Source organism: Plecotus auritus (assembly GCF_963455305.1).
Source record: "Plecotus auritus genome assembly, chromosome: 9".
Lineage (NCBI taxonomy): Eukaryota > Metazoa > Chordata > Mammalia > Chiroptera > Vespertilionidae > Plecotus > Plecotus auritus.
The window spans coordinates 147,849,261-147,875,249 of NC_137783.1; the positions used below are offsets into that span (position 1 = coordinate 147,849,261).

A 25,989-nucleotide genomic window follows, 5' to 3' on the forward strand; every position below is an offset into this window, starting at 1 on the left:
ATTTAAAAAAAAACTTTAAAAAAAAAAAAAAAACATGTGGTCACTTAGGAATAATTAAGATAATGACATTTAGTGACCTTTACAATGTAGTCACTCACTACACCTCATCTCAGCAGCCCTGGGAGAGGAGGGTCCTATCAGGTGAGCATTGGAGGTTGGGCTTCACTGTGGGGTCACCCACCTAGAGGGAGGTGAAGTGGGCAGTCCCAGGCTGAGCCCTTTGCTAAGAATCGACTGAATGAATGCATTGGTAGATGAATAGATTGGTGAGTGGGTGGATGGGTCCAGAGCAAAGGAGTGTGTGCTCCTGAGTATGGGCAAGTGGCATCCACCCTGCCTGGGAGGAGGGCAGCTCCCGAGGTCCCTGGCTGGACCTGCTTGGACTAGGTGGTGTGAAGGGCAAATTCTGGGTTTTGGTCATCACGGGGAGTGCTGGCTGGGGCACTGGGCATCAGTGGGTGATGGCCTGCCTGCACCCACCCCAGCAGGAATCTCAGAGCCTGATCAGCCCCAAGCCCAGCAAAAGCAAAGCACCCTGGGAATCTGAAACCCTCCAATGACACAATTTCTTGCCTGCAGGAGACTCTGGACCCCCGGGGACACCTGGGCTGGCCTTTTACAGTTGCAGTTCATTTATTCATCCGCTCAGCAAACCCACAGTAAGCCTTTCCTCCAGAGCTGTTGGATGGCGCTGGAAGCAGCAGCCAAGAGGAAGCTGTAGGTTGTGGTGCTCAGGGAGCTGAGCTTGGTGGGGCGGGACCGGGGCAGGAGGAGCCTAGGATGGGTAGTGGGGTTGGGCAAAGCTGCCGACAGAAGGCAGGTGGAGGGGGGAAATGGCTTGGGCAGACTGCTGGGCACCGCTCCTGGCATCACGATGCTGCTGACTAGCGTTGATCTTGAGGGGCCTGGGCATCCTGGGAGCTGGTTCCTCCAGCCAAGACCCCGCCGCCCCGGAAGCACTGACACTGGCCCAGACTCAGTGATGAGAAGGCTTTACTTGTAATGATGTTACTGCGATCCATACAAACAGAAGCCAGATGGAGGCTTCGGCTTCCAGCTCTCAGAAACTACAGATCAAATCAATAAAAGGACAAATTAAAGGGATGCCTACAAATGGATACAATGTAGATTAATAGCGTAATTAAGTGGTTAATTTAACGTGAAGAATGACTTCGTAATTGCTGTAAAATAGACACAAAATGTAACCCTTTCAACCATGTTTAAACGTCACTGAGCATGCTCACAGTGCTGTGCCATCACGGCCACTCTCCATCCCCCAAACTCTGTCATCTCCCAACAGCTGTCCACGGAGCAGCAGGTGAAGTTTGGTGGGACAAAGCTGTCACCTCATGTCTACACTGTCATCAGGCAGGTTTGGGAGAGGGGGAGGCCTTGTACTCCTTGGTGTGTGGGGTGACACAAATGGCCCATGGTTTTTCATTCAACCCAACCAGGAGATCTGCACCCACACATCACGTGGCTCTCACTCAATGAGGACCCCACTCACCCACTGAGTCAGCCTCTGTGCCTTGGTGGCAATGTGGGGGGTACACACGTGTGCCTCTGGCCTGTGTCTTAATTTAGTCAGACTCAAAAACTGAGGGCTTCTTTGATGAAAATAGATTTCCATTGCAAATTTTCCCTGTGAGAGACAAGTTCTGCCTTTGTATCTGCAGAGGGAGGGAGACTGGGCATTTTCTCATGAGCACATGCGACCCCAGCATGCTTGCCTGTCCAGTGCCAGACACAATGCACACAGCAACCCTGTGGTTAGAAAGCGGTCTGAGAGATGACTCAGAATAGTTATCATGGAAATAAAAACACAAAACAAAAAAATGTGTAGAGAGCTTGCGGCTCTAAAAATACCTTCTGGGCCCTGGCCAGTGTGGCTCAGATGGTTGGGCGTCACCCTGTGCACTGAAGGGTTTTTGGTTCATTCCTGGTCAGGGCACATGCCCAGGTTGGGGGCTTGATCCCCGGTGGGGGGGCATGCTGGAGGCAGCTACTTGGCGTTTCTTTCTTACATTGATGTTTCTCAAGATCAATAAGAATATGTTGAAATAAGAATACATTGAGAGCTCTGCAGTTGGGGGGTGGGTTAGAAGGGGAGGGAAGGGCAGAAAGAAGAGCCTGAGTTTTCTAGAGATGAGGCTCACGGGGGCGGGGTGGGGGGCGCAGCAGATGCTTGTGAGGTAGTCTGGTCTAGAGGAGCTGGTGCTGTGATACATGGGACAGGTAGCCCCAGGTAGGAGGAGTCCCAGGTCTGCACCTTAGGCACTGGCCAGGAATGGGGGGTGGGGAGGGGGAGCGGGAAGATGCTGAGCTTGTTTTGTGGCAGGCAAAATGCCTATCCGCCCAGGTGCCCAAGTCCTAATCCCCAGAACCTGTGAATAGCTCTTGCATTGACAAAAGGTGTTACCCTTGGCAGCAAACAATGTGTTTGGTGTTTTAGGAAAAGACCTGGGAGGAACTAGGGAGCTGAGACAGGTGAAGCCAAGGCTGTAAACTGGTGCTGGGAGATGGTGTGCAGGAGTGGGCAGTGGAAGGAGGAAACCAGGAGCATTTCACGGAGAATGGTCAAGAGCAGTCAATGCCTGGAGGCTGAGCGTGACTGAACAGGTATATGAGTTTGCAACCAGCAACCTCAGCAAGTGCTGGGAAGATGCAGTGAGGACGGAGGCCAGTGAGTGGGGAGGAAACAGGATGGATGAGGGCCTGGTGACTGACAGAGCCCCGTGTGTGTCCAGAGCAGGAGTGGCTGTGGTGTGAAGGGGTGAGAGGGTGTGAAGAAGAGCACTCAGGAGGAGTGGGCAGACCAGAGCATGGACCCTTTGTTCCAGGAGACACTTGATCCAATTCCCCTTGATTGGCCCGAAATCTGGGAAACACACAGGCCTCCCTCTTTTTCAGGGGAAAAGGGTGAAGAGAGCAAAACATGTCCCTCACTTCAGCTTTCAAGTTGACTTGTCTGCACCTTTATTAGAAACATACAATTTCATGATTGCAAAAAATAAGGTCCATGGGTTGCTATAACTCCTTGGCCAAAAATTGTAGCAGCTCCCTCCTTAGGGTGGGTGGAACCGACCCTGTCAAGGCCATGGCTCTGATCGGACATCAGTCCTGTCTGTTCCGGGAGAGGCTACAGAAAGGCCCAGAATGTTCCACCTGGAGGCAGCCTTCGCCACCTGGGTCAGACTCGAACCACATGCTCTCCAGGGGCAGAACACCCCACCAAATAGTCCAGGTTACCCCACACATCAAAGAAAATGTGGAAATCACCCAAGTACAGTAACCCTGTCATCGGGAAATAACCGTTCTCAGATGCTTGCTGTGTACATTTCACTTCTTGTGCCCATCTGTGCTTTGTACAAGCTGTGTGTGTATATTTTATGTTTCCTTGTTTTACAAAACTGGGGACACTGTGCATCCCAAGGACAGGCTGTGTGTCCTATTCGACCGAGTCTCACCGCCAGGCTCGGTGGCAGTCCCATGGGAGCCACCCGGCCACGTGCATGCTTCTATGTGGCTTGAAGCCCTCATCTTCAGGGGCCAGATTCTCTTGCAAGCTCACCCCACTTTATGGCTCTGACCTGGTGGCACACAGCAGCCCAGGACTGGGACCCTCTGGGCCCAGCAGCATCAGTTAGAGGCATTTTGTCACCTATCACCTTTGCTGAGTTTTACAACTCAAGATCCAAGCTTTGAGTGTAATTAGATCACACAGTGGATGACGTGAGGCTGCCCCAAAGCTAGGGCTCCTTCTCCCTCACCACAGGGACAGGAGTCCTGAGCCTGTCTCTCTCCCAGACAATGGAAAATTTTGGGTACAGCACCCACGCCCATCAAAGCCTCTATTGGAGCACGATGGAGGGCTGGGGTTCTTATGGCATGTGGGAGAGGTAGGATGTGGGGGAGGTAGGATGCTGCCAGCTGCTCCACACTTCCCCATTTCAGCAGTGGACACCACAAACTATAGGAATGGCAGAACCTCTAAAACCTATCTCTGGGCAAGAAATATGGACACACTGCCCAGAAAACTCAATTCCCAAAGCTACTCATTCGGGAAGCCACTCACATTTGTTGACGGTGATGACGTCTGCTGTCCACAGAACTGGGCCTGGCCTAGAGGCTTGAAGAGGGTGCTGCTGGTAGGTGGGGGTGTGTAGCATTAACACAGGGCTGGGCCATGCTGTATGGGACTGAAACTAGCTCAGCTCCTTGGCAGCACCCAGACCTGTGATGGGCTAGTTAACACCTGTGTTCCGGGCAGGCTTTTGGGGTGAACAGAGTAGGGCCAGTTCTACCCTGTGTGCTGCTGTGGTCCCAGCTCCTGGTATAGGAAGTATCTGCTGAAGGTGTGGGAGCTCAAAGGCTGGGTCCCCGCTTAGTGAGGGCAGTGGCTAGGTCCTCAGCAACCAGGGTGAGGCAGCATGCATGACATCCCATCACACGTGGCTGTTCCAAGGTGACAGCTAGAAGGCCCAGACTAGGGACACCACTTGGCACCCGGGTGCCTCTTGGAGGTAGGCAGGGCCCAAGCAGTGAACGCTGCCCTCCACAGACCCCAGTTTCCTGAGGGTGACACTCCGCTATTCAGAGGTGCGGCAACTGTGAGGATATGTGGCCACACACAGGCTGAGGGAGACCATGATCGGCTGACATGGCACTCTTGAGAATATATGATATAAAATTGGTAGAAATGAAAAATTACCTGTAATAGCGAGATTTTTGCTATAAAAGCATTTGCTTAGTACGATTACTGTAGAAACAAGAAGATTGCTTTTTAAAATTATAGGATCCCACAGGATCGCTTTCCCTTGCCAATTCTGTTACCAGAAAAACAGTGACTTTGATACGATAATAACTGTGGATTCACAGGAATCATAGTCCTTCTATGAGCTCCAGCCTTTGAGCCCCCACACTTTCAATAGGACTGAGTGTAGAGCTGACTGTGCGATCACTTCACTTCTGAACACCCAACAGGCACCACCTCAGAGGAGACAGCTCCCTTAAGGGCAGGGGCTGGAGCAGGGGTGCTTCTCGCCCAAGCCACCTGCCCTAGCACATGGTCTGCACGGATAGCCTCACTGGGGGGGGGGGGGGGGGGGGGGGGGAAAGGGAGGGGGGAGGCGCAGGACGAGCAGAGTGGGCTCTGAGCTGGCGCACTGCCTCCAATCTCAGCTCTGCTGGCACCAACCCCAGTTCCCTCCAGTGCCTTAACTCTGAGCTCACTCCCTCCCCTGAGAATCGTGAAGTAACAACGGCTGCTAGATTCCTTCTATGTGCTGGATATGGTTCCAAAATCCCTCTGCAGGAACTCACTTAATGGAGACCAGACTCCCTTTCACGGGGATGATCAAGAAGAATGAATGGATGTATGGGTACCAGGCCCGAAGCTCCACCTGGCACACAGTGTGTGCTAAGTCAGCGCTTTGGCTGAGATGCCTGTGGCTGTGCGAGTGAGCGCTGGGGTCCCTTGTCCTGGCTCATTGCGAGGTTTTCACAGCACAGGCGCACGGAAGCCCTGGTCAAGCTCAGTGGAGGGGTCCCTGGAGAAGAGCAGCGGGGTCAGGAGGAGGCTCTCGTGCTGGGTGCGTCCAAGTCCCAGGACATGAGAGACACAGTGCTGCTTCCACTTTCGTTCTCACGCTGGAGGCCCCGGGCCTGCTGGTCCTCCTCGATGAGGTCTGCCACCAGGTTGAGCCGGCAGGCCCTGAGCGCCGCCACAAGGTGGGGCACGGCCGCTCCCTCCCGTGCGGTGCTCTTCCAGACTCTCAGCGACTCCCTCACCTGCTCGGTCAGGTTCCGGGGATACTTCACCTCGATGGCATCGATCTTGCTGTCAGACACTTTAAGCTGACGAGCCAGTCTTCTCCAGTCCTTCCCCACGTGATCGCATATGATGTCAAATGCTGCATAAAGGTCTAGGGAAAGAAAGAACAAAACGACTGACCAGAGGATCCAAGATGGCGGCACAGGTAAACACCTAAACTGCTGCCTCGCACAACAATTTCAAAACGACAACTAAAAGACAAAACGTCTATCACTCAGAACCACGGGAAAGCTGGCTGAGTGGAAGTTCTATAACTAGAAGGAAAGAGAAAAGAGCATTGAGACGTGCACAAGCGCTGAAAAGCTGAGGTACAGAGGCGCGTGATCTGGGCTGGCGGCAGGCGTTGCTTTTTTCAACCCGAAGGGAGACAAGCCCCCGATTACTCTGAAATCCAGTTTCTGGGGAGACACGGGGGACCCAAACTCCTAAGGGGAGAAGCTGGACTGTCTGCCATCGGGTCGGAAAGTGAGGGTGGCTTGCTTGCAGAACTGTGCACAGGAATAATTTACTGCGCTGGGGCGCGGTCGGAGATGCAGAGCCGGCTAACTGGCAGCCATCGCTGTTTGCCACGCCCTAGCCTAGTGATGCCCTGAAACCCCGCTCCGCACAACCTACAAACCCACCCAAGCTCCAAGCAGCAGCTTTAGCATATGAATGGCCTGCCCTATCGCAGCTTAACCTAGCAAACTTGCAGCCCTGGTCAGACAGCTCCAAAACCTCCAAGCCCCAAGCAAAGAGGAGAAAACTGTAGTTCTCGCTGCAGCTCCTGCTGGGTGGCCTCAGACAGTAGCTGACCTGCACCCCATTGGAGATCCAGAAGCCAGTGTACCTAGTGGTCAGTGTGAGACACCTCACATCCATAAGTGACACATTCAAGAGGCAGACTCAGTGAGCACCAAAGCCCCAATGGAACAAGTCCTGCACCATAAGCGTGTCTCCAGGACAGCAGTTCTTCCATTATAGACACAGCGGGTCCTCACAGCCAATTGGCCTGGAGGTCAATTCCTCCCAGTGTACCAACAGCAATCAAAGCTTAACTACACCAAGACTTTGCACTCAGCCCACAAAGGGGTGTACCAAGAGTGTCCACCTCAGGTGATTGGGGAGGCTGAGCTACTGGCCCCTATATGTCACCTACCACACAAAGCCACTCCATCAACACAGGGAAGCAGCCAAAATGCGAAGACAAAGAAACATGTCACGAATGAAAGAAATGGAGAAAAGCAAACTACTGGACATAGAGTTCAGAACCACATTTATAAGGTTACTCAAGAATCTTCTAAAAACCTCTGAGGAACTTAGTGAGACCTTTAAGGATCTTAATGAGAATGCCAAAAAAATGGAAAAGGACTGGTCAGAAATTAAGCATACACTGTCTAAAATAAAGAACATACAGAAACTCAACTGTAGATCAATGTACCCCAAGAATCAAACCAAAGATCTGAAATATGAGGAAACAAAAAACACCCAACTAGAAAAACAACAAAAAAAAAGAATCCAAAAATATGAAGATAGTGTAAGGAGCCTCTGGGACAACTTTAAGCGTACCAACATCCGAATTTTTGGGGTGCCAGAAGAAGAGAGAGCAAAATATTGAAAACCTATTAGAAGAAATAATGACAGAAAACTTTCCCTACCTGGTGAAAGAAATAGACTTACAAGTCCAGGAAGCGTACAGAACCCCATACAAGAGGAACCCAAAGAGGACCACACCAAGACACATCATAATTAAAATGCCAAGGGCAAAAGACAAAGAGAGAATCTTGAAAGCAGCAAGGGAAAAACAGTTAGTTACCTACAAGGGAGCACCCATATGACTGTCAGCTGATTTCTCCACAGAAACTATGCAGGCCAGAAGGGAGTGGCAAGAAATATTCAAAGTGATGAACAGCAAGAACCTACAACCAAGATTACTCTACCCAGCAAAGCTATCATTCAGAATTGAAGGGCAGATAAAGAGCTTCACAGACAAGAAAAAGCTAAAGGAGTTCATCACCACCAAACCAGGATTACATGAAATGCTGAAGGGTATTCTTTAAGAAGAGGAAGAAGAAAAAGCTAAGGATAAAAATTATGAACAACAAAATGACATCAAATACATACCTACCAACAAGTGACTCTGAAAATCAAGTGAATAAAAAATCCGAAGAACAGAATGGACTGGTGAATATAATAGAATAAGGGACATAGAAAGGGAGTAGACTGACAATTCTCAGGGGGAAGGGGGGGTGAGGGGTGCGGGAAGAGATTGGACAAAAATCTTACACCTATGGCCCTAAACGGTTTGGCTCAGTGGATAGAGCGTCGGCCTGCGGACTGAAGGGTCCCGGGTTCGATTGCAGTCAAGGGCATGCATCTTGGTTGCGGGCACATCCCCACTAGGGGGCGTGCAGGAGGCAGCTGATTGATGTTTCTCTCTCATCGATGTTTCTAACTCTCTATCCCTCTCCCTTCCTCTCTGTAAAAAATCAATAAAATATATTTAAAAAAAAATCTTACACCTATGGATGAAGACAGTGGCGGGGGTAAGGGCATGGGGTGGGGTGGGGAATCAGGTGGGGGGGAGCTATGGGGGGAAAAAAAAGAGGAACACCTGTAATAATCTGAATAAAGATTTATAAAAAAAAAAAAAGAAAAGAAAAGAAATAGGAGAATGAAAGAAACACACACAAAAAACGACTGACCAGAGGTTTGGGGCAGCTCCTCAGGAGACATACCCCAACGGCTTCTCTGTGCTGACCCAAGTGCTGGATACACCAGAACTGTGGATTCACAGGAATCATAGTCCTTCTATGAGCCCCAGCCTGTGAGCCCCCACACCTTCAGCAGGACTAATTGAAGAGCTGACTGTGCGATCACTTCACTTCTGAGCACCGAACAGGCACCACCTCAGAGGTCCTCTTGCAAAGCTGAAGTCACCTGGTAGCAGAGGGGCTGGAGGTCACAGAAAGCCCAATAGTGACTTCTAATCCCACCCCAGCCAATGCCACCCCAAAACATGGAGGTGTGGCCTGCTGAAGTCTTGGTGGCTGGAATGGGCTATGGTAGAACTATCTGTTTAGGATAGGGGACACTGAAGAAAGGGCTGGGAGTTGCTAGAAGGAAGGAAATGGGGCCACTCCCCTATCCCATCCTGAACTATGGCCTCTAAAAGGATATATCCATGTCAGCTCCCTGGAACCACAAATGTTAACTTAATTAGAAAAGGGTCTTTGCAGATGTAATTAAGTTAGGATCTCGAAATGAGGCCATCCTGGATTATGCAGGTGGCCCTAAATCCAGTTATGAGTGTCCTCATAGGACACACACAGAGGAGGCCATGTAACCATGGAGGCAGAGACTCAAGTGTCGTGGCCACCTGGAGCCCCAGGAGCAGGACGAGGCAGGAAGGACCACCCCCACAGCCTGGGGAGGGAGCACACCCCGAGACACCTTGGCTTTGGATTCTGGCTGCCTACTGTGAGAGAACCAAGTCTGTGGGGATTTGTATGGAAGCTCCAGACTGACCACCAGTCTTCAGTCCCCAGCTACCATGTCCTCAAGTGCTGAAGCTACTGCTGAGATCAACCAGCCGGGTACTACAGACCACAGAAGGCTGTTCTGGGATGGGGAGAGAGGCCAGAGGACAAAATGTTCCTGCAAATTCCCATCTCCAGCTACAAACCAAAGACACTACGGCCGTTTGTACAGATGAGGAAACCGAGCACAGAGAAGGCCAGTCAGTTTCCTGAGGTCAGACAGCCAGACCAGGGCAGAGCCAGGTTGCAAAACCCTGACAGTCTGACTCATTAGGCTAATTCATCTATACTAATAAAAGGGTAATATGCTAATTAGACCAGGCTGACGGAAGATGTCTGGTCCTCTGGTCCTCCTTCTGGACAAAGCCACAGTGGCAGGGCCTGAGGCAGTGGTGGTTAGGGGTGATCAAGCTGGCAGGGGAGGGCAGTTAGGGGCGATCAGGCAGGCAGGTGTGCGGTTAGGAGCCAGCAGTCCCGGATTTCGAGAGGGATGTCCCAGATTGGAGAGGGTGCAGGCCAGGCTGAGAGGGACCCCCTGCCCCCGGCACGAATTTCATGCACCAGGCCTCTAGTCTTCTACAAAAGAGTAACAAAGAATCACCCCTTATCAACCCTCACACCTGCTCTTCACCTTCTAGTGCACTTCCCTCCAACATAAATAAAAAACACAGACACACACATATATCTCCCCCACTGAAAATACTTGAAGATACAGTTTTCCCATGTCTCGGTTTGTCTGTCAAGCACTGTGTGTGCACGTGTATATATGTATAAATCTATCTACTTTTAGGCAGAGCTGTGCTGTCAGCGTGCCACCAATAATAAGCACCAGTGCTTATGGAGTGATACCCATGGAGTCACTCTTAATATCCTTTTTGGGTTCAGTGACAGAATAACCCATTTCAGGCCACAGCCTGAAGCCCCTGAGGGATGCCCCCCAAGCACTTCCTCCCCCCCCCCCCCCCGCCCGGTTTTAGAATATGGCGTGGCTGAGAAACCCTGAACTTAGGTTTCACTTTTACTCTTGGAGGCCTCTGCAAGCCACAGGTGCGGGTGGCGGAGGGGTGCCTGAGAGCGGGGCAGGAGCCACTGCAGAATGGACTTGACAGGCAGAAGGCAACTGCGGGCAGCAGCACAGGCTCCCGCGACCCTTTCCCACCCGGAGGAGGTTACCAACGCCTTTTCCTTCCGAGTATTTTCTCACTTATTTAGACGGAGCCGGGCTCTGCACCAAAAATACTGAACTTGGGGGGTGAGTGTCCATGCCCTGCAGCCTAGGGCGAGTTCACTGTTCTGAGGGTTGGTTCTCCCACGTGCCACCGGTGTTCCAGGGGGTTTTAGGGAAAACCCACGCAAACTCAAAGCTGGCAACGGTTAGACGCCCGCAGACCCGCAACGCGGCCTGCTGGGTAGACTGGCTCCGCTTCCCGGCCCCCAGCCCCCGGCCCGCGCCCACCTTGCTCCTCCGGCGCCGCCCGCCCCGTCGCGCCCGCCTCGTAGTTGTCCAGGAGCCGCAGCAGGTCTTGGCGCCGCAGGGACACGAGCAGCTCGCGCAGCAGCTCGGTGCGCTCGCCGTCCAGCTCGTTCTGCTCGAGCAGCACCGAGAAGAGATCCACGCCGCTCTGCACGCGCTCCAGCTTCCTCTTGCTTATGCGGCCTTGGCACAGGAACTTGAGCTCGGTCAGCTCGCCGCTCGACAGGCCGGTGGACACCGAGTGCAGCAGCACCAGGAACGGATCCATGGTGGCGGCCGCCGGGAGGGCGCGTCCCGAACCCGGCCCGCCGCGCGCGTCCCCAGCTCCGGCTCGCCACCCGCCCCACAGCCGGCCTGCGCCCCGGGGACTTGGGCCGCTCGGGGTCCCTCTTCACAAACCCCACGCTTCGACCCCAACACCGGAAGTCCACTGAGGGGCTCCTATGGGCCTCGCGAGAACTCTGGAGCCTCGCGAGAACTGCGGGACTCACGCATGCGCCCGGGGCCCGACCGTAGCCGTTTCTGCTTGGGAGACGCGCCGCCGCCTCCAGGGGGCGCTCCAGGCAGGTACCGGCGCGGGCTGGGGCGGCCTCTGCGCCTGCGCCCTTCGGACCTTCTTTCTCCTGATGGAAAACTATGGCCTTGGAACTCCGGAGACCCCGGTTGTGGGCGTGCGGGAGGGCGGGCCTGCGTTTCCTGTGGAATGTGGCAGTACAGGTGCTGATGATAAATTCATTTATTTATTGACATTGGTGATGGTGCATGTCCTTTAGTGCCCCCTGTGCACCTGTGTGCGGAAAAGATTATTCAGAGGTTTATTTAGGAGGTTAACTTTAATTGATATTTGATTTTTAAAGTTGTAGTCATTGATGCTTTGAATGGTTTTTAAGCCTTTATTGAGCGCCTACTGTGTGCCAGGCAATAGGTGCTGGGGACAAATTTGGGAAGTCCCTGCCTGCTAGAGCTTAGTCATCAGTACACTAGTTTACAAAACGTAGATAAGCAAGTGCAGTGTACCTGAGGTCAAAGCTGCGGGGGGCGGGGGGCGGGCAGAGGTAGGGGTGGAGAGGGGGGCAGAGCCTGAGCCGAGTTGAGGCACAGGGGATGGCCAGGTTCCAGGAGCCCCAGGGAGACCAACGGGTCTGCAGCAGGGGGGGTGGGGGTGGGGGTGGGGGGCTGAGGGAAGGCAAGGGGAGGTCAGGGAGGGGGCCCGTAAGGATCGGCTTTTCTGCCGAGATGGAGCCCTTGCAGAGTGTGTGAGAAGCAAAGGCATTTGAGTTACATTAAAAAAAAGAAAATAATATACACTGAGTGGCCAGATTATTATGATCTCTGAACGCATAATAATCTGGCCACTCAGTGTATCTGTATCTCAAATGGGTACCAAAAGTATTCTAGACTTTTGCTAGAGATCAACCACCTATTTGCCCTGAGCTTTCTATCAGCCATTGCAAAGGGGAAAACTGATCAGATGCACGATTTATAGTGTCTTTGACATCAAATAAATGAGGTACTCAAGAGAAGTACACTGAGTGGCCAGATTATTATGCGTTCAGAGATCATAATAATCTGGCCACTCAGTGTGTGTGTATGTGTGTGTGTATGTATATATATATATATATATATATATATATATATATATGGTGAGAGATAACTCACATACCATACCACTTACCCTTTTAAAAGTGTACAATTCACTGGTTTTTAGTCTATTCATAAGATTGTCCAACCCTTCCCATTAGCTAATTTTAGAACATTTTCATCATCCCAAGTAGGAACCTGCCACCCATTAGCAGTCCCTTCCCTCCTCCTCCCCTCAGCCCCTGGCAACTGCTAATTTACTTTCTGTCTCTGGGTTTGCGTACTCTGGGCACTTCATACAACTGGAACCATACACCGCGTGGCCTTTGGAGCCTCTTCCTTTTCAATGAGCAGAACGTAGCAGGTGTGAGTGTTGGTTCCTTTTTACGGGTCAGAAGTCTTCCATGTACGGATGGACCACATTTGTTCACCAGTCATCAGCTGATGGACATTCCAGTTGTTTCCACCTTTTGGCTATGATGAATAATACAGCTATGAACTGAGTAATATATTTAAAAACGTTTTAATTTATTGATTTTAGAGAGAGAGGGGGACATTGATTTGCTGTTTTACTCATTTATGTATTCATTGGTTGACTCCTGACCAGGGATCGAACTCACAACCTTGGCATAGAGGGACAATGCTTTAACCCACCGAGCAACGCCAGCTAGGCTCTGCGTAATGTTTTTAAGGAATCGTTCTGCCCCTGAGTAGAAGCCATGGGACTCTGCACTAATCCTGATGAGGGAGGAGAGTCCCTGGACTCAGTGCAGTGCAGGGGATGGGAGGGGTGAGGCCCTCTTCAGATTTTGGGGTGGACATAAACAAGAGGAACTGAGGGTGCTTGTGCATTGACTGACCTGGGGAAGGTGGGTGGGTTTGGGGGAGGACCTATTAGATATGTTGACTGGACAGTGGGATGTATAGGAAGAGGGTTTGGGACAGAAATCTAGGCAGGATGTGAATTTGGGAGTATTCCGCAGATAGATGGTGCTGTGATGGTTAATGCATTTTTATTGATTTCAGAGAGAAAGCGAGAGGGCAAGAGAGATAGAAACATCAATGAAGAGAGTGAACCATATGTTCCAGATATGGGTCGCACATCAGATATATGAGGTGCAAACATTGCCTCCCATTTGGTGAATTGCCATTTAGCTCTGTTGATTGTATCCTTCGACGCAATCTAACTAGAGAGATGGCAGTGTGAGAAGGACCCCCGCCAACACTGGATTGAAGATTGTGGGATGGGTCTGGCCCTGCCGACACCTTGGTTTTAGCCCAGTGAGACCTGTGTCAGATGTCTCACCTAGTAGGGAACTGGAAGTTAATAAATGTGTGTTGTTTGAAGCCACTACGTTTGTGGTCATTTGCCCCAACAGCAGACAGAAAACCAGCCCTGGCCCATGGGCAGGCTCTTTTCCTCCCAAAGTGGAGCTCCCACAGGCAGCCAGCAGAGGGCAGCAAGCCACCAATAAACAAATCCGGGCACCAGCGTCAACGCAGCTGGAAGTCAGGACTGGGGGTCAGGACCCTGGATACAGTTGGGTGACCAGAAGGGAGCACCAAGGGAGGCTTCTGAGGTGCCGTGACATTCTGTGTCTGAGTCCTGGCTACAGAGGTGTGTGGTTTGTGGAAGCTGACTAGACACTTAAGGTATGTGCAGTTTTCTGTGTTACACGTCCATAAAAATGGGTGGGGAGAGAGGGGGTATGGGGTAGGGGGTGAAGAGAAGGGGGGCGGGAGAATGGATCACAGTAAATAAATATCGGCAGAGCTGAGGAAATCAGGCCTTAGTTTCACAGCTGTCTTTTCCCCAGGTGCATCCCAGGATCCTGGCCCGGCTGCTCACACCAGCCCCTCTGAGGAAACCTGGCTGAGATGGCTGTGCTGCCCAAGTCAGTGTTCCAGGTGTCAGCTCCTCTGCCAGAGGCTGCGGGCCTATCTGCAGGCCAGAGGCATCACCTACCTCCCATGTAACCCCTGATCTCCACCAACACCCCTGCCAGTTGATTCCAAGGTCTGCGCAGCTCAAAGGCAGAAAAAGCTCAGTCGTCAGTCTGTTTGCCTGCCATCCATGTACCCATTCACTGATTTGTCTACCTAACCACTTATCCATCCATCCATCCATCCATCCATCCATCCATCCATCCATCCATCCTCCCAGCCACCCATTCATGTACCCATTCACCCATCTATCCACCAATCCACTCATCCATCCATCCATCTTCTCAGCCACCCATCCATGCACCCATTCACCCATCTATCCACCAATCCACTTATCCATCCATCCATCCATCCATCCTCCCAGCCACCCATCATCCATTCACTCATTTGGCACTTTCTGGTGCCTTCTCTGTGCCCGGCCCTGGACCCCTGCTTTTTCCGGGTTTGTTCCTTGCAGGGTCAGCACTTTCCCACTTGGCTGTGGCTCCTATAGAATGTGGACGGTAAATGAGTGCTGCCCAAGCGTGGAGACACCCGACACCTGTGCTGGGGGTCATTTTAGGGAGCACGTAAATGGCCCCTAGGAGCCTGCAGGTGAATGTGTGGGAGGGGGGGAGGTGGGTGCCCGGCTCTGAGTCCAGCCCTGGGATGAGGACAGCTGTGTCCCAGCACACACCTTGGCCAAGCTCTGTTCCAGGGATCCCCACAGCTGGTTCTGCATCTCAGGAAAAGGACCTGCCTTGGGGCTCGTCTAGAAAGGCAGTGGCTCCAGCAGCCATAGTCTCAGCTGCTTCTGTGGGCTGTGGGCAGGCACATTTGGGAGGGTGGGAGGTGGACTGTGGTAGGTGGAGAGGACTCGCACCATCTGAAGAAGGGCAACCGCCACCGGCCCCAGTCACACAGGAGAGGTGACACGGTGAAAAATGGGGCCGTGTCATCAGTGGGGGAGAATTTTCAAGAGAACAGCAAGCCTGATTTTTATGTGGATTTAACTGGTTTTTCTACATTAAATTCACTCAGATATCAACTAATTCTGACCCCATCAAATGGAGGTTGTGGGGCTGGATGCAGCTCACACCAGCCTCCACCCTCTGGGGATGGCAGCCAAACGCCGGGGGACGGACTCCTGCCCATTCCCACCACACCATCTAGGGGTCAGAAGCAAAAGTGTTCGGCCCTAGGTCCACAGGGCCTGGGTGTGGAAGATGGCTGTGCAGCCTGCTGTGTGACCACAGTGGAGCTATGACCCTCTCTGGGCCTCCTTGTGCCCGCTGTGAAGCAGTGGCACCGACCGACCGGCTGACCTCTGCGGAATCCTTCCACTGCGAGATGGCGAGTCTTTCTGACATGGTCGCTCTTTCTCCACCACTTCTGCCATCCTGTCCCGGCCTGTCACCGCTCACCTCAACTTCGGCAGCTCTCTCCTCTCGGGCTTCCCACCCCACTGCTGCGAAGACTAAGATGCGCATCAGATCCTGTCGCTGCCCTGGTTAAAACCACTCTTACTTTGCCATGGCGCTTAGCACCGAGCTCACAGTCCTCACGTGGCCCGGAGTCCCTGCGTGAGTTGGTTCTGGTGGCCTCCCCTGCCCTTCGCTCTGGCCACGCTGTCCTTGCCGCTCCTGGAGTTAGCCCAGCACACGCTGCCTCAGGACCTTTGTACCGGCTGTTCCCGCTGCCTGAACTGTCCTGCCTTCCTCTCCAGGGTTTTACGTTCTGGCTCCTCATTGCTCAGCTCCCCAGGGGCCTCTCTGACCAACTCAGTCTGTCCGAGGTACCCCCGGTTACATGTTCATCAGCACCCCTTTCTTCCTCTGAAGCTATCGTGCTTTGGTGTTCATTTTCTGGTGTAGCATCTGGCGCCCTCTGCAAGAAGCCATCCCCCGAGTGCAGGGGCGGTGTCTGCTTTGTCCATGGCTCTCTTTGTGAACGTGGCATGAGTGAATGTCTGTAGGGCCCGAGTGCCAGCCTCCATAAGGTCTTGGCTTAGGTGCTAAGGAGCCTTGTGATCTTGGCACCTAAGCGCTGCTCTGACCCTGTGTCCTCATCTGTCCAATAGGGCGGGTCCCACCATGAGCCCTCAGGCTTCGGGGAGGACCGAGGAGAGGGAGGGGTTCCTGCCACACTGGCCCTGGGTGCTGCCTCCGTTTAGGACCTAGAATGCAGTGCCAAAGCTTCAGAAGGCCTTTCTTGACCCTGAGTAACCAGGACATGGGGCTTGCGGTTTGCTGAGGTTTTCTTGGGGACGGAGGCACCTGGGCACCAGATGGCGCTCGAGGCTTGCGGCTGGCAGGGAAGGCTCTGGAGGTGTGCGGGGGACCCCGGTTGCCTGAGCGGCTCCTGAGGCGTGTCCAGCTGACAGGGTGTGCTGCCCGCTGAAGTTTGATGTTACAAATGCCCCCTTCTTTCACAAAATGATGGTGATTCTTGGCGGTGGTTTAAAAGCAGGTGCCCCCACTTACCCACATGAAAACACTGGTGACTCTAGGTTGGTCCCCAAAAGGTTGGCGGGAAGGTTTAGCTCCATGAAATCCCAAATACTCTGTTGGGTGGGATCAGGGGTCAGGATTTGGGGCTCATGGAAGAGGCTGCTGGGAAGGTGCGACAACTCCCATCTGAACACACAAGTGTGCACACACATGCACACACAGACACAAGGACATATAAACACACACACGTACACACATAAGCCCCTGCACACAGACACAGGCACACACAAATACACACTTGTACACACAGACACAAGCACATATAAACACATACGCACACATGTGCACACACAAGCCCCTGCATACATGAATGCACACACATGCACACACAGACACAAGCACACATGAACACATGCACACGTGCACACACACAGACATACACAAACATACACGTGCACACACACACACTCAGAAGGGAAGTCTCAGGAACACCCACAGCACTCCATGTGTCTCACCAAAGAAGACAGATGCCCCCAAGTCCCTCCCGAATTTTCAGCTCAGCCCTGGGGCTTGGGACACGGGGGAGAGCCCGGGGAGCTTCCCGGGCAGATGTCACCAGACAGTGTTCCGCGAGGAAGGTGTCACGCACACACATTTATTCAGGAGAATGTCTAGCCACGGCCCTCCTGATCTGTGTACATTCACTTAAAAAAAGAAAAGCTTTCCATGAAAGGATTTTTGGTAAACACCAAGTTTTTAATACAATATTCATATACAAAACCCCCATTTCAAACAACTTCCTTTACATGAGAACACAGAAACATCTGATGGCACAATTTTAGCACATGAGGGACGTTGACGCCTGCCGACTATGAACAGAGCAGGCAGCTGGAGGAATGTCAGCGCTGCGTCAACCCCACGGTCGCGACAAACACGGTATATCTCCTTCCCTCCCGTGTTTCTCTGGGTGCTCGAGACTTGGACGCCCCTGTCACCCACAAGACCTGTGTGCACAAGCTTTAAAAATCCTAACTGTCCAACAGTAACGTTCCTGTGAGTAAAAATATAGAGAAGTGTTACCAAAATAGAAGCCTTTATCAATAAAAATCTTTGGTAGTAACAGTATTTTAAATTCCTCTCAATGATATTTGGTTAACTAGTAAAAAGAAATTCCTTCCACCTTCGAGCTACAGGAAAAGAACCCTTCAAATCCACCGTAGAATAGATTAAAAAAAACAAAAGAACACCCTCAATAAATATCCTAAAGCTGTGACCGAACCCTGGGAGCCATTAGACTTCCTGAAACCACTGTCGCCCCTAGATGCCTCCGAGTGACGGCTCACTGCCTATTGTCTTGTCGCTGGGCTAGGCCCATGAGGAAAGAGGACAGCTGTGAGGTCAGCTCCCGGCGCGGGGATGGGGTGGGGTGGGGGGCAGGTATGGCTCCTGGCGGGACCTGCCCCCACTGGCTCTCAGGAGTAAGCTGGACGCTCTCACGCCCTCTGGCCGACATGGCCAGGCCACCTCTCCTGACCAGAGTATCTGCTTCTGAACCTACAGAAAAGGTGATGGGAATTGGCTCGCTCTCCTGACCTAGAGGCAGGTGAGGTCTCAGGAAACTGGTCTCTAATGGCTCATTCCTTGCCCGCTTCTCCATTCCCCCTCCATGTGGTACAGATGTGCCCAGGGCCTCGGATGCCATTCCCACCTGTCAGGGCGCCAGGGGGATTACAGAAGGTGCTCCCGGAGCCTCTGCTCATGGCCGCCGCGGGGGAGACGCCAGGACTGCCCTGCAAAGGCCGCCTCTGCCGCGTGCACCACCCTATCCCAGCAACCATTCTGATGAACTCCAAGAGTAAAGATAAAAAGTTCCCTGCATAATGGTTTTGTGCAAAAACAAGGGAAAAACAACAACAACAACCCCAGAAAAAAGATTTTTAAAAATGCTGTCTTATCAGAAGGTGGTCTTCAAGGTTTGCTGCAAATACAGGAGCCACCCAACCTGGTGGGGGTGGGCCACCTGCCCGGGAGAGGTGCCCGTCGGTGGGGCACCGGGGCCGCTACGGGGCGTCCCCAGGGTTTTCGGGGCCGTCCTGGCTGGCCTGGGGGCTGTGGTTGCTGCAGGGCTCGTCCTTCTTCGGGCCCCGCTCCATCCACGTGTCCAGCAGCTGCTGCTTGCCCTGCTCCTCCCTCATGAACAGCTCGACCATCAGCACCTTCTCCTTGTGGATCTGCTGGCTGATGTCCTTGGGGATGTCCGGGATGACCCAGTCCACGAAGTCGCTCATGAACATGACCAGGTTCTGGAAGGATAGTCAGCGCGTGGGGGTGGGAAGGAGGACCCTGGAAAATGCTACCACCTGGCAGTGCCGCCCCCTGTCACGCCCCTGGCAGTGCCTTGGGCACCACCTTTGAGCTCCTGGGCCTCGGTTTCCTGGAACGTATAATAGGCAGGAAACCTGCCAGCAGCCCCTCCCGACATGTTGGCCAGCATTCTTTTTAAAATTTTATAGTTATTGTTTTTCAGAGAGAGAGAGAGCGGGAGAGGTTAGGGAGAGGGAGGGAGAGAGAGAAAAACACCAATTTGTTGTTCCACTTGCTCATCATTCATTGGTTGAATTCCTGTATGTGCCCTGACTGGGGATCGAACCCACAACCTTGGGGTAGTGGGATGACGCTCTAGCTGGCCTGCTCGAGAGAATCTGAGCTCCGTAAATAGGAAACGCCTCTGGAGGATTCCGAATTCCTTGGCTGGGAGGCTTCAGAAATGATCCGCTGGGTCACGCATCACCAAATAAGACAAGTGTCAAGGCTTTAAAGCAATTCATAAAATGAAAACAGCTCACAAAAGGATGGGACTTTGATGCCTCCGTGGACACGCCCGCAGTTCTCGCGGCACGGAACCCTGCCGCCCTGACCCTGCCTGACACAGATTCTCAAACTCCTGGACGCAGGGCCCCGGCGTACCTGGAAGACGATGACAAAGGCCAGCCGTGCGGCCAGGACGGCCCAGAAGTCCTTGGAGATGTCGTACTTGTGTTCCGACCACGGGGGCTCCCGGTAGTCTTTGTACCTGCAAATGCCGGCAGGAATCGGGGGCTGTGAGAGGACCCTGGGGTTCTGCCCAGCGCCATGTGGCCCCTGATGCCAGAGCCTCGGCAGGGGCAGCCCAGCCGCCCAGGTGACAGGGAGTCTCTCCATGCTGGAGGGATGGCCAGGAACCTCCGTGGGCTGGCAGGGCCCGAGGGGCTTTGTGGAAATTAGGACCCCAGTTAAGCGTCCCTGGAGGCCCAGCTGTGGGCCCACAGAAGCGGGCTCTGGGACCATCTGGTAAAACCCTTTCTCCAGAAGAAGTCCCACCTGAAACCCCGGGAGATCAAACCAAGCAAGCAGGGCTCCCCTAGCTGAAGTGGGTGGGGTTCCCTAAGCCTTGCTCCCCTAACCTCAGCCCACACCTGCTGTCCACAAAACTCAGGGTGGGTCTGTGACACCCAGTTTGAAAACCACCTGCCCAGTCTTTGCAGAGGAAACTACGGGAAAGAACTACACGTTTTCCCAGCGTGGCTTGCGGAGGAGGTTAAACATACAAGTGGCGTGGTCGGGGCCTGCCTGGCACCTGCCCCAGAGGGCCCAGTGCCCAGGGGCACTCCTCTCTCTTCCAGCCACGGCCTCTTGGCTGTTACCTCCTGATCTCTGCCTAATACAGTCCACCCCCTCCTTCCCCGTTATCAAGTTTAGACATAGCCTAATGACTTCCTGCTCAGAGAGACCAGTGCCTCACACCCCTCCCCCGAGCCTGCCTCTGTCCCTCCTTCTGCGCACATGATCTTTACTTATTGTCTGCCCACCACTCTGACAAGTGAGAGTGATGGGCACCTCCTGAGATTCGGGTCTCTCCGTCCCCTTCCTCTTTCACGCAGGCCCAGAGATGCCCAGGGCGAGGACCCGAGATCCTTTTTCCACCTAGGCCCACCCAACTGCTCCCTGAAATCCGGGGGTGCTTGGGTTTAATGGGCTGACACCCCTCTGCATTGGAAATGCTCTCAGAAAATATGCCCCTAGCTTTCAGGCTAGGGGGCCACAGGTGTGCCTCGTGCTGGTCACTGAAAAGCTGAGGTCCAGTGAGGGACAGGAAGAGGGCTGGCACCTGGCTCTATGGGCACAGTAGCCCTGGCCTGGACCCCAACCCAGTTACTGCCTTGCTGGGTGTCCCTGTGCAATCACCTGGCCTCTCTGGGCCGCTGCCTGGCATTCCTTCACTTATTCACATCATGCGCATTCATTGAACAGCCACCATGTGCCAGGCCCCAATCCAGGGAGCAGATTCAGCAGGGAACACAACCAACAGGTCTCCTCACCCACAGAGCTTTATCTCTGGAGCGAGCTGGATGGGAGGGCTAAGCTGCCAACCCTGGGGATAGGATTGGGCTGGGAACCCACAGCCTGGTGCCAGCTGCTGAGCGACACAGAAGTTGCACAACCTGAACTCCGGTGGGAACAGGCAGCCCGTGTTCTCCCAGCATCAGAAGCCACACACATGTGTCCTCCTTTCCGTGCTCAAGGCCTGCTGCATCGGGAGACTGGGAAATGTGTTTGGGTCACCTGGCAAACTCCTATGCATCCCTCAAAGCCCACTTACAGATCTGCCCAGATGCCACCACCTGCACTGACCTCCATCAGAGATGATTTTTATTTTTTTCCTTGCGTGGCTCTCTTTAGCCACCTGCTAGCTCCCCTGGGCAGAATAACAATATCAATGTCCTCTCTGGGGATGGCTGTGAGCATTACGTGAGACAAGGCCTGCTTTAGAACAGGAACAAATGGTAGCCACCAGCATCGCAGCTCTCAGCTCTGCTCTGCCTCCTCTCACACCCCCCGCCCCAGGCTGGGCTCGGTGCTGCTCCTCCCACAGCCAGCTCCTCTGGGAAGTGGGTTGTCATGGGCGCGGCCAGTGGAGGCGTGGAGCTCACAGCACCTGCAGCCCATGATCATGGCCAAAGGATGGGGTGGACCTGGCTGAAAGCGAATTCTGGGGAGTGCAGTGGTCTGGCCCACGGCCTTCCACGTCCACGGGGGTAAAAGCAACAAGACCCTTAAAATAACGGGGCCTTCACCCCGTCTCCCTGGCCTCCCCCCATGTGAGCAGGACACCCGAACTACTGCATGGGATGGGGAGCTGCCTCCTTAAACAATGCCTGTGACCTGCTTCCTGATCCTAAAACCCAAGGCTGACCCTACAGATATCAGCATTGACACTCCTGAGGGGATTTCTAATGAAATGACCACACGCCTCCCTGCCTTCTTTCTTCAGAATCATCCTTCCTCTAAACTTCCGTTTAGACAAATAGGTCAAGCCTGAGCGTGTTCTTGGCGTGAACATTGAAACAACACAAAGGTACTGGTGCTCCTGATGAGCCGGTGGCTGGGGCTTGGGCTCTGCCCGCCCGGCACCTGGGGCACCTGCCTGTGGGAGGACAGGCAGAGGGTTGGAGCGGGTCATTCTCTGCCTTTCCTGGGTGTATGTGCCCATTTATGTGTATGGTGAAATATGGGCCCTCCCTGACACAGAGCTTGCAGGGCACCATGTCGCTGCTCACTGATCACTCGCCAGCACTGCTCACTCGCTGCTCACTGATCACACACCTGCAGAGTCCAAGAGACTCGGGCCTGGGACTACTGACTACTGGGCAGGAAACATTCTTGCCACTGGGACTGCTGGGCCGAAGGGTACGAAGCAGGAGCTGCTGGGGGACCTCCCTGCCTGCCAGAAAACCATGCCAGCATGGAGGAAACAGAGTTGGGAGGCAGCACCTGAGTGGCCCTGATGGCACACGGCAGCACCTGGATCCAGCCATGCCTGAAGCTACTCTGGACTTCTTAGTTAAAAGAACTAAGGGAGCTCTTATTTCTTAAGAGTACGATTGAGCTGTCCTGTGACTTGCCCCTGAACGAATCTTGGCTTGAACTGGATTCTCCCAGAAACCGGGCTCTTCACTGGGAGGGCGGGCGGGGGGGGGGGGGGGGGGGGAGGGGAGGCGGTACCTGCAGATGTGCACCTCGTAGCCCAGGTCCAGGGGGTCATTGGGGGCCGTGCCCTCCTGGAAGTCGCTGACGTTGAAGGAGGAGAGAGTGTGGTTGACGAAGCCGTGCATGGTCCCGTTCTCGCTGTACATGTACAGGTACACCAGGCGGGGGATGAAGTCAGACGTGAAGGAGATCACGAAGGCCTGGGGGGAACAGCAGGGTGAGCACAGGACCCATGGCACTGGGCCTGACTGTGGGACACTCTGCCCATGAGTCAGTAACGTGATCGAATGCCAAGTGAACAAATGAAGGGTTGGGGGCATTCCCGTCAGCCCCTCCCGCAGCCCAAGGAGCTGGGGACACAACACCCCTGGGCATGAAGGCATGGGATGAATGCTGGCAGCCTCTTACTAGCTGTGCGGCCTTGGGCAAGTCACCTAACCGCTCCGTGCCTCCATTTTCCTTCTGGTTACACAGGACTAACAACACCCACTGTACAATCCTCGTGCCTTGTATGTTTTTTTTTTTTTTTAAATTTAAAAAATTGATTTTTAGAGAGAGAAGGAGAGGGAGAGAGAGTTTAGAGAAACATCGATCGGCCACCTCCTGCACACGCCCTACCAGGGATGGAGCCTGCAACCCAGGCATGTGGTCTGATTGGGAATTGAACCAGCAACTTTTCAGTGCACAGGACGATGCTCAAGCAACTGAGCCACACCGGCCAGGCACTTAAAAAAAAAAAAAAAAAGAGCAGAAAAATTGCCTAAGAGGAATCTCTCTTTCTCAATGTCTCTCTGTCTCCGTCTCTCTCTTGTTTATCCTCAGGACTCTAGGGAGAGTGGACTTAGGGGTCAAGGTGGGCATGGTGGAGAATTTTGCTCAAGGTCGCAGGAAAAGGTCGAGGAGAATTGGTGATTCCCGCCTAAAGCTCCCCACAACGTCTCCACACGACCAAGGGACACTTCTCAAGAGGAGACAGCTGCTGCCAGCCTGCGGCCCCGCCCAGGTTGAAAGCAGAGGGTGCCCAGCTCCCTGGAAGGGCCGATGGGCTGCCGGGCAGCTCAGCCAGGGCCTCCCTTTGCCCGACCGCGGTCACTTACGTTGATGATGACGGCAAGTTTCCCGATGCCTCTGAGAATGTTGTACCAGATTCCTGGGGAGGCAGAAGCAGTGTTAGAGAGCCCCCGCGGCTGGTCTCAGGGACCCGGCTGGCGGGCCCAGATAGGCACCTGCTGACCCCAGAGCCTGGGCTCCTGCAGGTTCACCAGCTGCTTGTAAGCAAATCCTAACTTCTAAACGAGTGCTTCAAACCAGCCGCTCCCTCAGTCGTCCTGAACAAGCTCCCGGGAGCCTGTTTATCCACTGATTGGCTGGGACGACACCCTTTTTTCCTAGAACAACCAAGATTCAAGTCGGGTGCAGCTCTTGCCCGTAAGAGCCCACGGCACGGTAACTGGAGGCCAAGCCCAGAGGTTTGGTGACTAGAACTGTTATGTAGCTCTTTCCTCTGTCCCTATATTTAAGGACAAGCCAGAGGTAGTGCAGGGGTCAAAGAACAAACCAACGGCCCTGGGTCACGTGCTGGGTGTAATGACCATTTCCCGTGGCACCTGAACGCAGGTGAGAAGGATTACGGCTGCCCTGGAGAAGGAGGTGTTCCGCCACGGGCCTCCCTGGCAGCCGAGGCCTGCCTGTCAGGGCCTCGATGCTGCAACTCCTGGGAAGGGGCCCAGTGCCTCCTGCCTGACCCTAACCCAGTCCCGTTGGGCCAGGAACCCTGTCGCTGAACCAGATCTGATTCCAGCAATAACCAGCACTTCTCAGAAAGGGCGGGAGAGGCCTGTTAATGTGACTGTCATTAGGGAAGAATGTGGTGGGTGGGGTTTTTCTACTCAGGGCGGGGGCTGCTTTGGGGCAGGAGAGCAGTGAGCACCTGGGCGCCCCCTGGGCCCTGATTTGGGGGTGCATGTTGGTGGTCTGCAAAGACATGACTCCAGGTCTGTGTGGCCCAGAAGCTAGAAACCACGGGCTTGGAGGCAGCGCCAGGCTGGCGTGTGAGGTGCTGCGCTCTCTTCCTCCCAGCCCGCCTGTGAGGATTCTGTGACAGCGCCCCCTGCTGCTGGCCCTCCTCCGGTCAGCAGTCCCTGCGGCCACGGGAGGGCTGACCGAATCCAGACACAAGTTGGTGTGGTTCCCTTTGGTCTTCCCTGAGAGCAGGAACACGGCCCTTCACATTGCTCCGCAGCCGTGTCAGCATCCTGGATGTGCCCGTCACCCGTTCATGGGCCCACCTGTGGGGCCTGAGTTTGCGACCTCCGAGCTGGGGTGCTGGAGTGCTGGGGCACAGGTAGCCTGGGGAAGGTTGCTGTCGCTGGGTAGGGGGCTCCCTCGGGAGGCAGCTGAGCTCAGCAGGAGGAAACGGGTCCATGGCGGGCTGGTGACAGCGGGGAACGGGTGGGCCAGCAGAGCGTCCCCAAAATTGGGAGCTAAGCCTGTCTTACAGGTGCAGCAGTGACTTCACACGGGGGCCAGTGGGCCTCTAGTGACCCCCACACCAGAATCGTGGGGTCCTGCTTAAAAAGTGCAAAACCAGGGCCCGACCAGCCTATCTTGGCGTCTTGCCTCTCCCCAGGTGCTTGGCCGAGCTCCACGGTGAGAACCGCCGCTCTGCGGATCCCCAGGAGCCAGGGACCACGCTCTGGGGAAAAACCTCTGGGCTTCCTTTGTGGGGGGAGCTGCCTTCTTCAAGGTGCCTCTGCCATCCCAGGTGCTAAGCCCCATTTCCAGGAACACGACAGGGCCGTTTAGTCACCCGTGACCACACGCAGCGCCCGGAGCTGAATGCCGGCAGGAGTTTGTTCCCGGAGGCTCCGCAGAAGGAGGCCGAGAGCCGGAAGCGGGTTAATCTGGTGTCAGAGGTCAGGGCTGGGAAGCTGGAGCCGGTTCCCACGCACAGGGCTGGGTCCCCTGCAGCGACTCGCCACACCCCCTCTCCGTGCCCAGGCAGGGCGATGGAGGCGCTGTGCCTTTGTGGCAGAGCTTCCCCAGCCACCCCGCCCCGTGGGTGCAGGTCACAGGGGCCACTGGGGCCCTCTGTCCCCTCGGGGCCCTGCACGGATCACAGGAGGAATACAAAAGCCTCTTCAGGAAAAGGTTACGGCGAAGAAGCCCATAAATAAACCCGTG

General features: G+C 54.1%; 2 protein-coding genes and 1 long non-coding RNA gene across 7 annotated transcripts in view; 1 reads left to right on the top strand and 2 right to left on the bottom strand.

Annotated features, from left to right (window-relative positions):
- Nucleotides 1-11,242, bottom strand: part of FADD (Fas associated via death domain) — a 33,053-nt gene extending 21,811 nt beyond the window's left edge. For 3 of the 4 annotated variants that reach the window (XR_013959105.1, XR_013959106.1, XR_013959107.1), the window contains exons 1-2: nucleotides 10,808-11,236; nucleotides 5,323-5,924 (exon numbers count right to left, since the gene is read on the bottom strand). Coding sequence is in view for 1 of the 4 variants with exons in the window: in XM_080642604.1 (XP_080498730.1) it covers nucleotides 5,569-5,924; nucleotides 10,808-11,093 (642 nt within the window). In the remaining 3 variants the exon portion in view is untranslated. Of the gene's footprint in view, nucleotides 1-582; nucleotides 5,925-10,807 lie in introns of those variants that run through there. The other variant, XM_080642604.1, reaches the window with a different exon arrangement.
- Nucleotides 11,243-11,400: 158 nt separating this feature from the next.
- Nucleotides 11,401-16,267, top strand: LOC308257643. The gene is made up of 5 exons (XR_013961624.1): nucleotides 11,401-11,542; nucleotides 13,433-14,059; nucleotides 14,224-14,423; nucleotides 14,808-14,944; nucleotides 15,371-16,267. It is a non-coding gene; the product is annotated as an uncharacterized lncRNA (long non-coding RNA).
- A 1,236-nt stretch (nucleotides 16,268-17,503) lies between these two features.
- Nucleotides 17,504-25,989, bottom strand: part of ANO1 (anoctamin 1) — a 128,715-nt gene continuing 120,229 nt past the window's right edge. For both annotated transcript variants that reach the window (XM_080687730.1, XM_080687729.1), the window contains 4 exons: nucleotides 23,904-23,956; nucleotides 22,822-23,006; nucleotides 19,747-19,852; nucleotides 17,504-19,082 (listed from right to left, as the gene is read on the bottom strand). In XM_080687730.1, coding sequence (XP_080543856.1) covers nucleotides 18,840-19,082; nucleotides 19,747-19,852; nucleotides 22,822-23,006; nucleotides 23,904-23,956 — 587 coding nt within the window. In that variant the 3' untranslated portion in view covers nucleotides 17,504-18,839. The remainder of the gene's footprint in view (nucleotides 19,083-19,746; nucleotides 19,853-22,821; nucleotides 23,007-23,903; nucleotides 23,957-25,989) is intronic.